We start from the raw sequence: 17,340 nt of genomic DNA on the forward strand, positions 1-17,340 counted from the left end.
TTCCTTCCAAATTCGGACATGTTTAAGGGTTAGTTATCACTAATAACAGAGAGGAGTAATATTACAGATATAGTTTAACTATAGTAAGTAAGATTAGCTCTCAGAGTAAGGTCACATTAGGTGCTCTGGAATACACAGGTCATGCAATACGTGTTCACTACTTAAGTGTTAAAGTCATATTTTATTGTTTATCAGGTTCCATTAGGTGACATCTTGCACTCAGCCCAGAATCTGGTGTCGATGTTGACCAACACCTTAAGTGTTGGACAACAGAAAACGGGGAACCAGTCCAATATCAGTGGACAGACAGCACAAGAAAGAAGGTCCAAGTCAAATGGGCAGTCAGTGCAGCAGGAAATGGCTAGGTGTGAGGGGTGTGTGTGTGTGTCTTTTATGTAGGCCTATCTACAGACTGCAGTGATGACCTCCTAAACAGCTGTATTCTTTAAGCACCTAATGTAACCTTACTCTGAGAGCTAATCTTACTTACTATAGTTAACCTATATCTGTAATATTACTCCTCTCTGTTATTAGTGATAACTAACCCTTAAACATGTCCGAATTTGGAAGGAAAAACCAACTTACCCCAGACGATGAGTGAGCGCTTGGCTGCTGATCCGCCATTTCGGCGCCAGTGGTTTAAAAGAGGGCGGGGCGCATGCGCACTTCGTGGAATCGATTCATCTTCCCTCGGATAGTGATGCCTATGAACTTGATGACGTATTTTTGACAGTTGTTTCGCAGACCGTTTTCGTGTGTGAAAAAGAGGTGTTGTGAAAACAAGCGTTGTGTGTGTAAACTGTCATAGTCGTACATTTTGGAGTTGTATTTGAACAAACACACAAAATCTCGTATCTGTAAACTGTCGTGGCCGTAAATTTTGGGATCCAACTCCGCAAAATTAAAATTTACACACAAATGCTTTGAATTACGTACGATTATTATTGACAGTGTTTTTATTCCATAGTTTTAGGCCAGAGAGACAAACGGACTTTTTGTGTGAATGTGCTGTGTGCTCAGTAGTATAAAGTACACCGAGTGGCACAACTAACATGCCACATCTGGCATGCGGCATCGCATTCCACGTTTAAACTTAAATTAATTTTACAGCATCCTCAGGAGGCAGTCAGTGAACAAACTGCGACTACAGAATGACCAAATTGCATACAGAAAATGAGCAACTATGACGATGCACACAGGCTTCACTACTATCCTACTAGAAGGAGAGAGAGAGACAAAGTGGCGTGACATACGGCTAGGTATGTCTCAGAATTTGTTCTCTCCGTTTAACCCATCCAAAGTGCACACACACAGCAGTGAACACTCACACACCGTGAAAACACACCCGGAGCAGCGGGCAGCCATTTATGCTGCGGCGCCCGGGAGCAGTTGGGGGGTTCAGTGCCTTGCTCAAGGGCACCTCAGTCGTGGCCGGTCCGAGACTCGAACCCACAACCTTAGGGTTAGGAGTCAGACTCTCTAATCATTAGGCCACGACTTCCCCCAAAGCAAAGTATTGACCCTGCGGCTGTAGCTCAACACACAGACACACCGATGACCTGTGACAAGAAGCATGTCGGATTGTCGAGGCATCGAGGAAAAATCCGTTTTGAATCTAAACTGCATGGCGAATTGTAATGACAGGTCTTGTTGGTGCGACTGCTCACAAGTGTGTGCTGCAACCGGAATCACAATTCAACAGCGATCTTGTGATTACTAGAATAAATAATAATACTCAAACAAGTGTTTAAGCATCTCAAATATCTGCTTTTTAAATATATTAGATTCCCTGTTATTTAGAGTGCTTTCAGACTTTATGGTCATTTGCTACTTTTAGTTTTTTTTTAGTTTTTCCCTATTCAAAAACTATAAAGGGCAACTCTAAACGATGGAAACAGAGAGAGAGAAATTGGAAATGTGATGAACCCTTTTGTATACCCAGAACAAGCTGTATTCCTGCTACACTTCGGCTGTTCCCCGGCTCTGCTTTTGTGCCTTGCATGCCAAAATATGCTGCGTTCTAACCGTAATACACAGCATGCATAGGAAATCAGTACTGACTCATTTTCTCGCTGCATTCAAATTGAATCTAAGTGTAATTGTTGTTTCCACCTGCCGTGCGTAAAAGGGTTTGATTCAAACACTACTTTGTGTGTGCACGCTGCCTAAAGACAGTAAAGGCTCAGGTTACGTGATCAGTGGAACGCTGCTGCGTGACACGCATTATCATAAGGCACGGAGAACGCTATGTGATTAAGTTATTCCAGACGCTCCAATCACCTGTATGTACAACCTCCAGCAGTTTCTAGTTATTTCATAACGAACCAGCTATAGACACTCACAAGTGCACACACACATACATACACACACTCACACACACCGATATGAAGGTTATCAAAAGACACTCTCACTCATGTCCTGGAAAGGGCTGTTATGTAGTACATTTTGACGTGTGTGTGTGTGTGTGTGTGTGTGTGTGTGTGTGTGTGTGTGTGTGTGTGTGTATACAGAAAATTATATGGGTGAAAGAATGAAAGTGAGCCCGTTTCCACTGACATAGTGCCAATGCTGGTTTCAGATCCAGTGTCTAATCTTGACCAGAGTCTGCCACACAAAAAAGCCACATTTCCACACGATTGCTAATTCTTATCCACTAGCTTAATCTCCTCTACCACATTACAGCTACCAGCTTGGGAGTGTGAAAGCGAACTCTAAGACACACAAAGCCAGCCAAACTCTACATCACAGGGCAGCATAACACACTTGAAGAACAGCATTAATCACCCTCTTTTACCAAGCTCACCGAGGCCCAAGACTGGCTGGTGTCACCGTGATTGACAGGTCGGAGGAAGCCTTTTAAAGGATTTTCTGTTGTGCTCCATAAGAGCCCCAAAAGCCAGATTTCTTTTGATAAAGCATCCAAAATCTGGAAAAACAAGTATGCAGTCACAGGAAAGCTTAGCCATAGTGTTATTGTCCACATATAAAGCTTTGATTTTTAGCTTAGTGGTTAAGGCTTTGGACTACTGATCAGAAGGTTGTGAGTTCGAATCACAGGTCCTACTGCTGGGTCCCTGAGCAAGGCCCTTAACCCTCAATTGCTCGGTTGTATAAAGGTGTCTGCCAAATGCCATAAATGTATGTATTTATTTATTTTTAAGTGTGAGCTAGACAAAAAGTCTGCAGGTTGTTGGTGTCTTTATTTTCTCTCAATATTTTGTACCGTTTAACTGTCAGGTGACTAAATGTAGTAATCGGCAAAGATCTATGACAAATCTTTCGTTCGTGCAAATTTATCTGACTAGTAAAAGTGCAGGCAGTTTGTCACCTGTGTCTGCGAATCAGAAAAAAGTATGCACTATGTAGGGAGTTTGGGCTAGTAATCTTTCGATGCATGGGGAAATCTTATTTTAATCCGTCTACATCTGATCGTACGCTGGTTCAGCTTTTAAACTAGTGGAAAAACAGCTTCTCTGGATCCTGAGCAAGCGCTGACACAGTGTTGGTGGAAATGGGGCGAGTGAGAAAAAAAGAGAAAGCTTGGAAGAGATGATAGAGTAAGAATGGTAGAGAGAGAGAGAAATGAAAAGCAATACAGAAACCAGCAATACGAGGTCCAGTCCATGATTCTGACACCGTCTCTCAAGTAAAGCGTGCAGAAACATCTACACCATGAAGAGTATCCTGAGTTAGATTGGCCAAGTCATACTAAACATTTATTCAGTGTATATCCTCCTTTTGTTTACGTGTGTGTGTGTGTGTGTGTGTGTGTGTGTGTGTGTGTGTGTGTGTGTGTGTGTGTGTGTGTGTGTGTGTGTTTTAGACGGTGATTGTGTTTTAGATTATGTAGGAAGGCTGTGTAGGCACATGCCTAAATGTGGGTAAAGTAGTAGAATGGAGACCAACATGGTGAACAATGAAGGAGAGAAAACAAGGGGAAAACAATAGGAAAGAGAGAGAGAGAGAGAGAGAGAGAGAGACGAAGGAAGAGAGGCATCACAACAGCAGGAGCTGAGGAAAGACAGAGAGACAGAAAGAGTGAGAGAAGCACAGGACAGCTTTGCGTACCTGGCATCAGCCTCGCTATAGTACTCTCTGGCAACAATGTCTTCAAACAGCTCTCCCCCTGTCACCCTGCAGAGCAAAAAGAGTGTTGGTTAGCACCACGCTCACTCACACATGCTTCCTGCATCCCAACACACACACACACACACACACACACACACACACACGCACCCACGCACCCACGCACCCACGCACCCACGCACCCACGCACCAGCTCAGCATCATTTCCATGGAAACAGAAACTCGCTATGACAATTCTAAGGGAGTCTCGTCGTCTTTAACACCACGTTCCGGCGCATTCTGCATCTTCCTTCCACATCATGTAAGATGTTAACAAAAAGGGTGAAATCATGCTTCAGGGATCGATAAGGAAAATGGGCCAAACTGGTACAATATGAGGAAACACAGAGCATGGAATTTTAAATAAGCTTCTTCGATGACAGTACAGAGATATGTCAAACTTCATGAGGCTGTTGTCTATCAGTCAGGCAATCTATTAAAAAAACGTACATGCGCTGTTAGAAAGAAAATAATCAATAGCAAAGCGGTGAGACGTGACGCAAGGCGTTTCTTATACCGCAACGATTTGCCCATGCTAACAATTTTTTATTTATTGAAGAAGGATTTCCTAGTTTTTACAACTATATTTAAAACTGTGGAACATCCATGAAAAAAAGAAGTTTGTTCCTGTTATCAGTAAATATTACAGTAACATATGGTAGTGTAATATAAAGCATAGCTGCTCGTATTACTGGATAACTGTAAAGATTTCCCTGTGTTGGAAAACCTCAAGTTACAGCTTTAAGATTTCTAAAGAACTTCCCGTCAGGCAAAATGACAACTGACCCCACCCACTGTGCTACAATATACCTCCTTGTGAGTTGCCCTTTAGGGAAAAAAAAAGGTCAGTCATTTTCCAGGGTGGAATAAAGTGAACAAAGGCCGGTAACAAAGGAACCGCAAAGGAACTTTATTGCATGGAAAAACTGTGACTCACAGGTCACTATGATAGCAATAAAAAGATGAGCTGAACAAATATACTTACAGGTCAAACAGCAAGTAGTGGAAGCCTTCCTCTGATATGCTGTCATGAAGTCGGACTACAACAGGAGACAGGTTTTCATTACAAAATGGCACATTTCATGCAACTTTAGCCTGAATAAGACATTTTATTACGTTATCGGATGCCTAACCTGACGGTTATTAATAAACACATTCAGGCATTATAGGTTTGTCCTTAATAAGAGAAGGACAAAGTCAGATATTAAATAATCACAGATGCATCGTGGATTAAACCGTACCGGTGCAATTCTGTCTACGTTTCATTCAGCATTATAAACTCGGCTAATATCAGGTTTCAGAGGAAGAGGACAGAAAAGAACGAGTGCTTTTTTTCCCCTCACCGATGTTCGGATGCTTGAGCAATCGACAGATTCGAGCCTCTCGTTCAAGCTTCTGATGATCTGCAGAAAAGATGAATGTGGGAAAACATCAGCAAGACAGACACAGCAATAAAAAAACGGAGATGAATGAAGTTATAAACCCTGTAGGCAAAATTACTGCCAAAACCTGGTTAGTAATACAATAAATTTGCGGTACTGCATATTGTGTGCATATTCTGTTGCTGTTTTATAGAGCGTACAAGACAGCCACAGTAATCACTGTGATAATAATATTCATAGGTCTTTATAAAGCCCGAGAGCGGTGTGAGAGGATGACAGGGGGGAAGACAGCACAATGACGGGGCTTTGTGTGTCTGAAGGAGAATGAATGTATTAACACTGCAGGAAAGAAAAGGTCATGAGACACAACCCAGTTGTCTTCACTTCTCTCATTTTAAGTCTATGTGAAGACGTGCGGATGATTTCGGCCTCTGCGGGCTGATTTGTAAATACCGATCTAATAGCCGAGGTGATTAACGTTTAGTCTCGTTATCGCCACTCAGACCCAGAGAGAATGTAAATGATTTAGAGAAACACTAAGCCATTAGTAAGTATTGTGTTACGGCAGTCACGCAGAAATCATTACAGCTTTTTCTCATGACGTGTGTGAGTTGTGTGTGTGTGTGTGTGTGGGTGTAAGTAGCCTAGATCCTTAATAATCCCTATTTTTTCTAGAGCCGGCCAGCTCTGCTTCGGAAACTGACCACAGACACTTCAGCTCCCTCCCTGCAGAGTGATGACACTGGATGACATCACCGCATGTCAGCAGTCCAGCTGAAGGCAGCAGTGTGACATGTGGCTTGTGCTTCATTGCCCAGATCTTCAATGCTTCCTATAGTCTGCATCATCAGCCTGTGTTAGCGTTGCACAGCATAACAGAGAGCTGAGACCATTCAGTATGCTCTGCATGCATATGTGAGGCTTATGTAAGCCAAAACGTTATATTTCTGATGCTTTCAAACTATAAATAGTAATGTGTGCTAAAACAGTGGTATATAAATAGTGCTCTAGAAGGAAACCACATTTGCACCTCAATTCAAAAGCACATCTGTCGTCGAAGTGTCCTTATTTTGGACGGATTTAACGGCACAAATCTGAATCGGGAATCACGATGAAAATATAGGGCAATATCTTTAGCCTGGACATAGACACAGTGAAAGCAGGATGGTACAGTAAGGGTTAAAGGTCCACAGAGAAGCTCTGGTATTGAAGCAGCAAGGTAAATAAGACATGAGAACACGTGAGTAAGAAGGGAGGAGGAAAAAGGAGGGATGAAAGGTAGAATGAAAGGGCAGGGAAGAAAGAACAAAAAATGAAAAAGAAAGACAGGGAAAAGAAAGAGATAAATCCCCGAGCGGATGAAGGGAGAGAATAAAGAGCATAAGTAATGTAATCACTGGGTGTAGATACAAAGAAATGCCATGGCTGCTGCATGAAAATCAGCACTACACCACCTTTGTGTCTCTAACCAAACACGGCTTGCACACAGATGGGGCGAATTACAGAAAAAAAAACAAACATAGTGTCTTAGGAAGGTGTCAGGCCATCACCAGCTGTCTGTTTCAATGTACCACATTATAAAATATCTTTTCTAAAATTTATTCCATTAGCTGCTGGTTAGGTGATGATGGTGTTGATGGAGTTGCCTAATCTCTTACAGGTGTTCAGCTGGGTTGAGATCAGGTGACTGAACGGTTTAATGAGTGTGAAAACGAAGTACGTTTTAAATTCACTATTCGGACGGGACTAGATTTACAGGGGTCGTTAGAGAGATTTCAGTTTCACAGACGTACTTTGTGATTTTAATCCCGTCCGAATCTGCCATGTCTGTCTGCCATTGTTAAGACTGGCTACTGTAATATCAGTTTTAGGTATCAGTTTTTCATTTCTATAGTCAATTACTTAACGTGAAAATTATATAAAAACGTATTTATTCCAGTGGGTTTATAAGAAGTTCTATATAAAATTATATGATGTTAAACATTTTTTACATTTTTTTTTTTTTTATTATTTGTAATATTATTATAACGTGTATAACATTTTTAAACACTTAACAAGTTAGGATGTTTACATTTTAAAAGTGCTTAAATGTAAATTTACTTAATTTCAAAATACATTTTATCATATTTTATCAAATATGACCATACGCAATCCACGCATCCTGGCCATGTGGTCTTGTGCAACGCCCACATGTTAAACACAGACACTCCTACCTCCGTAATAAACACAGAGATGTTAGTCCCGTCCGAATCCATACATGAAATGACAGACGTCGGCAAAAAAAAATTCTAACTCTAACGACCCCATGTAAATCTAGACCCTTCCGAATAGTGCTTTGTTGCCTGTGGATGTGGGTGAGGTTATCCTGGAAGAACCCACTTTGTCGGAAGTCCGAAATGCAGAGTTACGTCCCCTTTTTTCCTTTAATTTGTCACCCGGACGTATGTGCAGAAGGCATTCAGACAAACTAAAGCTCAGGAAACTGCATTATTAACAAATCTGACTTTGTTGAAGGTCATCCAGTTAAAGTGAGGGGAATACCTAATAAAAGTGGTTATAGTCAGTCAAGGACTTCTACTTAATTTGCAGACACACAGGATCCAAGTGCAGAGAAACATTTTGGTAGCTATTGTGAAATAAATCTTAATGTGCCACTTATTTCTCTGAGAACAACTAAACCATACAGGATCCTAAATGGGACACCAGTGCAGAACTGATGCGTCGTGTGAGTTGCTGAAAAATCCAGGTCACCTTCCACTGCACTCCGGCACATCCACACTAGCTGTGTGCTTGCTTACATTTACAGCTGTACATGACAACACACGGAAAGCTTTTCCAAGGAGTAGTTTTAGTTTTCGAACATGATTTTATCTAAAGTGCACTAATGCCCCATTAAGTTTACCCTTGGTAAAGCAGGTTAGGTAGTTTTGTGAGTTCTCTCGTATTTAATAAGCACTTCTCAGTGGTGGAGAGGGAAACAGTACTGTAGAACAGAAAATGTAAAGGAAAGCTCAGCAATATTCGCAGGAGCAGTTCGAAACCGTGAGATAATAAAGGCAAAAAGAAGTGCTGGGTTTGTCAAAACACCTTTTTTGTAATATTTGCTGAAGTTTGCGGCACACTGTGGAAGCAGCAGAAAAAAAAACGTTCTGGTTTCAGTCAACAGGACAAGGACATGCGATGACATTCAACTATTGCTCTTATTCGTTCTGGCATTGTCGGAGAGAATGAAAACATGACTCGTGATAATTACGGTCGCTGACGACGACAGCGTATTTACAGTGACATTTGCTGCGCTGACATTTATCTCTTTCCAAACTCGAGCTCCATGTTTGGAAGACGCAGCCTCCGTATCCCTTGTTATTTCCTCACAGACTTGTAGCAATATCACAGTCATTTAAATCAATGCTCATCTCAGTTTTTTAAAGTCTGCTCAAACAAACAAACATGCACAGGAAATCACAGACATATTACATCATGACATTTTCACAATTCCGGATATACACTCGCTATCCACTTTATTAGGAACACGTGTACCCTCTGCATCCATGCAATTATCCAGACAATTATGTGACAGACCTTCAATGGTCTTTCACAGCAAACATCAGAATGGGCAAAAAAGGTGATTTCATAGCACGGTGCTTGTTTGAATGTCTTGCAAGTCTCCAGAGATTTTCACACAGATGTTCTGCGATGTGAAACACCTTGCTGATGAAACAGATCAGAGGACTCTATAGTAACAAATAAGTACAACTGTGGTGCACAGAAAAGAAACTCACAATGACACAAACAGGTCCAACCTTGGGGCAAAAAGTAGTGAAACCCGTGGCTCTTTGAATATGAACAGCCATATAGAAGTGAAAAAAGTTAAGGCGTATAAAGCAGACCATAGTGAGTAAGTAAATCTAAACTAAGACAGAGATCTGAATGAAGAGAGTTACTTTCTAATGAGATTTTGACCTGATAACAACTGGAATAACTGGAATATAATCCGGCTGGTTTGTGGTTACTACTGGATTCTTCTTTTGATTTATGACACACGTTGTAAGTAAGTATATGTGCATGTTGCTCAGGCCATGACTGTCTCTCTATGGCTGCCTGGGTCAGATGAGTGTCCCGTGCTCCAGGCATGTAGCTATGCTTTCACGTGCTCATTCACACACACATACACACACACACACACGCACACACAGCTGCCAAGTGCCATGGCTGCCTTCACAGTCACAGCTCTCCTACACTGCTTCAATCTCTCACTCGCACAATCACTCGCAATCACTCACCTCTTGTTGTTTGGTTTTAAACCCTTTCCTGGCATCGCAATGCTGCTTTTGACACGATCTTCATTCCTTTAGTTTCACAGTTCTGTCTGCTTCGAACGTATGCATGTGTTTGATTTGATCTCTCTCAAATTTCTGTCCTTCCACCTTTATTTTCTAATGAACCACTGTTCATGTTAGTCACTGTTTATTTCTGCCTAAACTTACTACTTATGCCCCTTTTTTCGGGGGGATTTTTATATTCCATATCATGTTATATAAGGTTTGCTTCAATACCTCAATACTGTACAAAATGTCACTGCAGTCACAATGATGATATGTACGCTCAAGAAGCAAAAATCTGCCATCAAATGCCATCAAACTGACCCAGTTCTCATGATCATTAACAGAACATATGAACAAAATTGATGGTATCTGTGTTAGCTGCACACTTAGAAATTCTACAAAGCCTCTAAAGAGACATGGTTGTTATTTTTTCTCATACCACATCATTCACCAATCTGTATTGATTTCCTAGAGCAGTGCGGGCGGTAGTTACAGCTGTCATTAAAGTGGAAGGTTTGTATTAAATGTGCTTGTTTTAATGTGTTATTGTTTCTATAGTAACAGCTCGTTCACAGGGACTTGCAGGGCAGATGCTCCACATAATCAGATGCTAATGATTAATGGATTAAAATATATTGTTAATTAAGAATGAAAAGCATAAAGTGGTGTGATACCATTGAGCTTTCTGTTTTCCTCTACAGCAAAGTCTTTAGAAGCAAGGAATCTTTTTTGCTCTTTCTCTTGGCAATGAAGCGTGAAAGGATGTGGGGTTTTTTTTTAAGGTTGGGAAGGGAACGCCTGTTTATAGCGGTTATCCGTCCCATGAACTCCCAAGTGGTTAAAAAGAGGGAAATGTTGTTCTTTAACAAACAAAAAAGTTAATTGTGGTAATTTAAGGCAGTCACAGTATCTATGCTTCCTGTTGGTCTACACAGGATCAGCCCTTAGTGGACCATCTTCTTGTTTTATTCCTTACCTACAGTACAGTGTGGACACAAATGTACAGTGTATACTGAAGCCATGTGCGATGCTTCTTGTGGTCATGGACTATATTACTCAAGATTCATTTCCTGATATTTGTGTATTTTAAAATGAGTGAGAGATCCGTATGTGTGAGCAGATATCCGGAAGGTTTTGAGTTTTTATACAGAAAATATTTTTTGCTACAAATCCTACAAGCGGCTGCCGTTTAGTGCACCGCGTTTACTGTAGATGGTTGAAAACTCCATTATACAGCGTCTGGGTACAAAAAGTGTGGGAGCTGGATGAAATGCAACAAATTACATATGCGCTATGGCTTCAGAGGCCAAAACGTTGAAAAAGATGGATCTCTGTAATACCTCTATTAATGCAGCATCATTTATTCTAGGTCATAACTGTTCTAGCTGCCTAAAAGTCACCCGCACTTTTCCTCTTTATTTCACATATCAATTTAAGTTCTATTAGTATTATATGATTTGATTTTTGCATTTGCCCTTTTAACTTTTTTTTTTTTTTCCAGAATATGATGCAAGATACTGATTGCAATGCTCAAAATAAAGGTAAACACAAATGAGTGTAAGAGAAATCAACACAACACACTACCGCAGTACAGAAACCTAAGCATGGGGATGAGTAATATTATACTTCATCGCTGTTGCATAAAGACATGCCGGAGTCACTGGTGTTGAATTCTCAATTTTCACACGTTCCCACCTAATAATTAACTACGGGCCAAGTTTTAAATATCAAACAATATATTAAGTCCTGGGATTAGGTTACACAATTCAATATTTTGAGGCCTCAGGGTAAATATGTGTTCTTATGACCGGGAAATATAAATTCATGGTTAATGTGTAATTAAAAACCCAGCCTGTGTCACCTCGGTGGCTCTGTACAATCCTGGAATTGGCATAACAACTGTAAAATTATCTCGTGCATTCTCTCCACCCCACCCTCACTACATGACACCAGCCCATGATCATGTTCTCTACCAGTTTTCCAAATCAGCTACTTGCTGCATAGCAAAGTCTTGGGAGTGAAATACTTGCCACAATGACCAACGTAGGCTGTAAAATGCTCAGCAACACCTGGCCAAGCAGCTGCCCGATGCAGTATACAGGCAGGGTGACATAGCTACACTCTTCTCGTGCAGGATGCCATCAGATAACTGCTCGCCGTGGAGCAGGTGCAGGCTGGAGTCTGTCTCACCACCATGGAATTCGGCCTTGGCAATAGCTCTTACTGTGGAAATACGCGCGACTGGTGGCCAACAGTGGACAACATGCCGGTAGACACAGGACACTGAAAGAAATCTGTCAACTGGTAGAAGTTTACCTCGGTTGAGCAGAACTACAAAGAGTAGTCATGTGTTTGCCCAAATAGCATTGCTGCAAATGAGATGAAGGTGTATAATCTGGAGTTTCTCAATCATACAAGTTGTTCCCAAATCTTAAATCCAGAGTGAGTCTGTTACAGCAAGCTTCTGGGTCTCACATATAAAAAGCTTCAGAAGCTTCAGACTGACCTCCGGAGAAAAAACTAGTTCAATAGCTCAACTGTTTCACAGCACATTTAAACTATCTTTAAACTGCATCGTGTGAGTGAGCAATGTGTCAAAATAATATTTTAGCAAGTGAACTAATCAATTTCATCAGATTATTATACGACCAGGAAACGTATTTCTAGACACATTTTAGCATTTCAAACTTAAAAATTGTCTCATTCAGTTAGCAGAATGCTTTATTTCTGTTTCTTTCTTTTTATTTAGAAACAAATGCTTGGATAGAGAAAATAAGATCATCTTCAGCTTGAAATAAGTAAAATATCTAGAAACGGGTTTTATTAAACTGTAAAAGGGTTTCGAAAACAAATGATAGTCCGATAAATAAAAAGAACAACCAGTTGAATTTGCGTAGGATCGAGAAATGTTTACTAGGACATAGGCAACATGATCTGCTTAAGAAAAGCATGACAGCAATATTCAATAGTCATAAAAAAAAGCCTGTCTTGTTTCAGTATCCAAATGTCTGTGGTTATTATGCCAGTCTAACGGGATAAAGGAATCGAGCAGATTTTGGGTGAAGAGCGTTTCAATATGCACGTTCATGCTGTAGTGTGTGTGTGTTTGTGTGTATGTGTGTCTGACACACTAACTTATGGCACAGCACCTCATTATTGTTACACTGATTGTGCAAATAAGAAACCTTCATTTTAATTTGGTGAGTAATCATTGACAATGTTTTATTCAGGAATGGAGTACGGAAAGCCACGTCCTCACCTCTGGCTGATAGTTTTTTGGTGTTGATGATTTTGGCAGCGTACTCTTGGCCTGTGCACAGCTTCACGCATCGCCTCACCACTGAAAACGCTCCCCTGAGGAGAGAAACAGAAAACAGACTTGAGAACAAATTCAAATATCACATCGAGTTCAAGTGCTGATGTGGCTCCTTAGGATTTTTTTGTGAGCCCTTGACACAATGAATGCTTATGTTTGAGAGACACTGGATCATCAAACACAAATGTTATTCATATGGAACATTCTTTACCGTAAACGCTATCGGTGTTATTATTTGATTTTGTCTTATTAGATAAATAAGGCATTTCTTATTGTGGAAAATATTTATGTGGTTTGTTTAGCATGAGGCAGTTTTATTTGTCTTCTCTCATTTCTCTGTGTGTGTGTGTGTGTGTGTGTGTGTGTGTGTGTGTGTGTGTGTGTGTGTGTGTGTGTGTGTGTGTGTGTGTGTGTGGCATTAACAAAATATAAATGTCTGGACACAGAATACATAGATTTTGGGCTTAAAATAAAAAATATAAAATCCCAAGTGATGACATGAGCAGAGGCAGCATATTCTACATTTAGAACAAATTTAGATACCATTTTTAAACACACACACACTCGTTTTACACACACACATTCACAAGTGCAAAGCCGGCATGAAAAGGAAAATGGCATAACACAACACAATAAAAGTTTATAGGCTGAAAAAGAATATTGTAATTTTACTATTAAGCAAATTGTCAGACATTCCTGTTACAGAAAAATGCAAAACTGATCTGAGAAGAGAATATCTATCTATCTATCTATCTATCTATCTATCTATCTATCTATCTATCTATCTATCTATCTATCTATCTATCTATCTATCTAGTTGTCTGTCTAGTTGTCTGTCTATCTATCTGACTAGTTGTTTGTCTGTCTGTCTGTCTGACTAGTTGTCTGTCTAGCTATCTATCTGTCTATCTATATCTATCTGTCTAGTTGTCTATCTATCTATCTATATATCTGTCTGTCTAGTTGTCTGTCTATCTATCTATCTATCTATCTATCTCTGACTAGTTGTCTGTCTGTCTGTCTGTCTGTCTGTGATAGCAGTCCATCACAGGGATACACAAAACCACACACAAACACTATTTAATAGCTCTTTATTTAATGCTCAGTGTACTGAGCTTAAGACCATAAAACCCTATACACTCTCATGAAATATTCATAGCGTCTTCTTATATTTATTAGAGACGGCACTGGGCTGACACACAGGATCGATAACGATCTGATAGCAGCAACAAAAAAAAAGGTGGCTTAGATATCAGAGAAAAACAAATGAATTCAATCTGATCCTCTAACAACAAGCAAAGGAATGAAATGCAAATACATTTTTTTAGATCTGGAAATATTTATGTATAAAGAGCACTAACTGTATATCTGTTTGTATTACATTACATTACCTAATACTTTAGGCCTATATGTGCAATGTAAGTGCTTTGTAAATACATAAATAAATTAAAAATCTGCAGATTTGTGTAAGCTATGATTTTATGTATAAAACATATTACATATTTTCTATATTTATACTTCATTTTTTATTATGTTTGAAAGAATTTAGCTTAATTAATAAAAGACATTGAGGCTTTGTATAACTTTTTCACTACATATTTTCTGTAGATTTTAAGTGAAATGCTTAAAAAAATAAATAAATGAAAATAAATAAATAAATAAATAAATTATTAAATATATTGTGTGTGTGCGTGCGTGTGTATGTATATATACACATACATACATACATATATACATACGCACACACACACGCACACACACAATGTTTCCACTGTAGGAAAAGTCAAAGTATCAAACCTCCACTATTAACTATTAATGCTCTCCGGTCATCCCAAGCTAACTAGTAGATTACCAGTAAAGCAGATTATGGTTAGGTTAGTAAGACTATTAGTAAAAAAAAACATGACTTCACAATGATCACAACTTTTAACACTAGTTAACTGCACCTTGCTGTTACATCAGAGAAGCGAGAGCAGCTTCACCAAACTTACACAAATCTAGTGACTGATGGCGATATAGATAAATGAACCTACCTAAATTGTTCAGCACATCCTCATGTACAAGCCAGAAGCAAGTCATGATGTATAAGCAAGAGCAGATATCCAGAGATTTATAAATCAAGTTTTATACTTGGGTGCAGCTTTTGAAATTGGGGTGAAAAAAAAAAACTGAGTGATCAAAATGACCCAGGTTACTATGACAACAGGCATGTGGTGTGGGACGTGTGGGAAGGTGGGAAATTGAAATGACTGGCATTAATTTTTGGTAAAAGTAAACTGTGTTAGCAGACGACAGGAAAAATTATTTCTTATGCAACGACAACGACGGATCTAATCGTCATTGAGGTATTTATCGCTTTTTTTTTCATGCAACCTTAACAAACACACCATGGACTGAAGTGTGTTCACACTCCCTCACAGATCTCACAGCATCTCACGGTATCTCGAGTCGTACATCGGCATTTAGTGACCTGCTCCTACTTGCGTCACAACTGGGAGTTTATCAGAACAGCTTTTCTGCATAAACAAACACGCACACTCACACAAACTGATTTATTAAGGTGTGCGCTCGCACCATGTTCGATGCGTATCTGTAATTCACCTGGACTTAAATAGGAAGCCTAGCATTTCTACTACACACACGTCGGCCTGAATCCCTTTGCTTCGTTTCACACTGCCACCTCAATGCGTCATTCATTTACTCACCACACTGTTTTCTCCAGATTTATTGCTTTCACATGCAAATAAATAAAGCCTGAAGTCTACATAATCCCAGGATGAATATTCTACTAAAAATATTATGCCATTTTATAGCTTGCAGTGTTTTTAGACATATTGACTATTAGATAATTAAGATAATTAATTACATGATAAATAAAAAACAGACAGGACCCACAGGACTCAATTTAAAAACATGGTCTTACTTCTTTTTTGTATTGTCTTGTAATTTTTTGTCCTGCACTGTCTTGTTGTCTTGTACTGCACTGTCTTGTCTGTCTTGTTTGTCTTGTCCTGCACTGTTTACACCAGGTCACACAGTTGCACTTTATGTGTCTAGGATTAACTTACTAAGTCCTTATCTCTGTCTTTAATTTTATGTAGCACCTTGATCCTGGAGAAACGTTGTCTCATTTCACTGTGAACTGCAACAACTATATATGGTTGAAATGACAATAAAAGCTTCTTGACTTGACTTGACTTCAAGATTTGAGACCTTTAACAGGAAAACTCTTACTACACGAATGAAGCTGGTGTCATTACTAAGAATCAAATTAAATTCTCTCCTTTTGAACACATCACAATTCTTGCTTAAACAATCCTGTATTGCTTAAAAAAACATCCTAAGCAGATGCTTACATGAGTTTCAAAATAATTGGCTTTTAAAAGTACAAAATATCTGTGCAGGACTTAATTACTAATGTTTATAACAGCTTTATAACACTGCCCTCACTAAGCAAAGTTATACAGCTCCTGATATTTGAGACTCCTTCCAGAAATGTTAAATGTCTGAGAGAAAGCATCGCTAACAGAGTACATGTGTTTGTAATATGTGTTTGTGACCTGTCAAACAAATCTGAGTGTAAACTGTAATAAACCTATGACTTGCCTACCAGCTACCGTCAGAACTGCTGTTAAAGCAAATTAATCGACAAAACGAATGAGATTTTGAGAATTCATCTGCACTGTGGAATTATAATTCTCACCATAAATAAATCTCATAGGACAGAAAAATGTTTACTGATAGATATTTTCCTACATGGATATTGCCAATATCTCTAATGTTCTAATCTCAAAAGCCACTTTTCCTCAGCAGATTTATATCACTATGGTAAGGGGAAGTGTGAAGTAATAAACAAAAAAACCAAAACAGGAGCGCGACACAGAGTGAACCCCCAGCACCACTCCGGCACACAAGACTGAGGCATCAGCTAAACTGAAAGACGAGAAACTTGTAACTGAAGGTGAAAAAAAGTGTTTTGATATTTCAAAAAACTTTTTCTAATTTGTATTATACTGATATTAATTTGATAGTGCTGTTTCTCATCAATGTAATGTCCAAATACAAAGCGGAGTAGAAGAAGTGTCTTTCGCTGGGCTTTAGTTTATAGCTTAATTACTTAATTAAAAACAGTCATGTAATATGTTGTACAGATCGTTTTTTTCTCAATTATAGGCAAGATTATGGTACGATTATG

The 17,340-nt window shown here is 39.3% G+C and overlaps 1 protein-coding gene across 50 annotated transcripts in view; it reads right to left on the reverse strand.

The window, feature by feature from the left end:
* camk2b1 (calcium/calmodulin-dependent protein kinase (CaM kinase) II beta 1) overlaps nt 1-17,340 on the reverse strand; it is a 70,801-nt gene that overhangs the window by 41,629 nt on the left and 11,832 nt on the right. For 49 of the 50 annotated variants that reach the window (XM_047819081.1, XM_047819080.1, XM_047819082.1 and 46 more), the window contains exons 2-5: nt 13,089-13,183; nt 5,469-5,528; nt 5,111-5,165; nt 4,069-4,134 (exon numbers count right to left, since the gene is read on the reverse strand). In XM_047819081.1, the coding sequence (XP_047675037.1) occupies nt 4,069-4,134; nt 5,111-5,165; nt 5,469-5,528; nt 13,089-13,183 (276 nt within the window). Of the gene's footprint in view, nt 1-4,068; nt 4,135-5,110; nt 5,166-5,468; nt 5,529-13,088; nt 13,184-17,340 lie in introns of those variants that run through there. The other variant, XM_047819103.1, reaches the window with a different exon arrangement.

The sequence above is a fragment of the Tachysurus fulvidraco genome, chromosome 9 (genome assembly GCF_022655615.1).
Source record: "Tachysurus fulvidraco isolate hzauxx_2018 chromosome 9, HZAU_PFXX_2.0, whole genome shotgun sequence".
Lineage (NCBI taxonomy): Eukaryota > Metazoa > Chordata > Actinopteri > Siluriformes > Bagridae > Tachysurus > Tachysurus fulvidraco.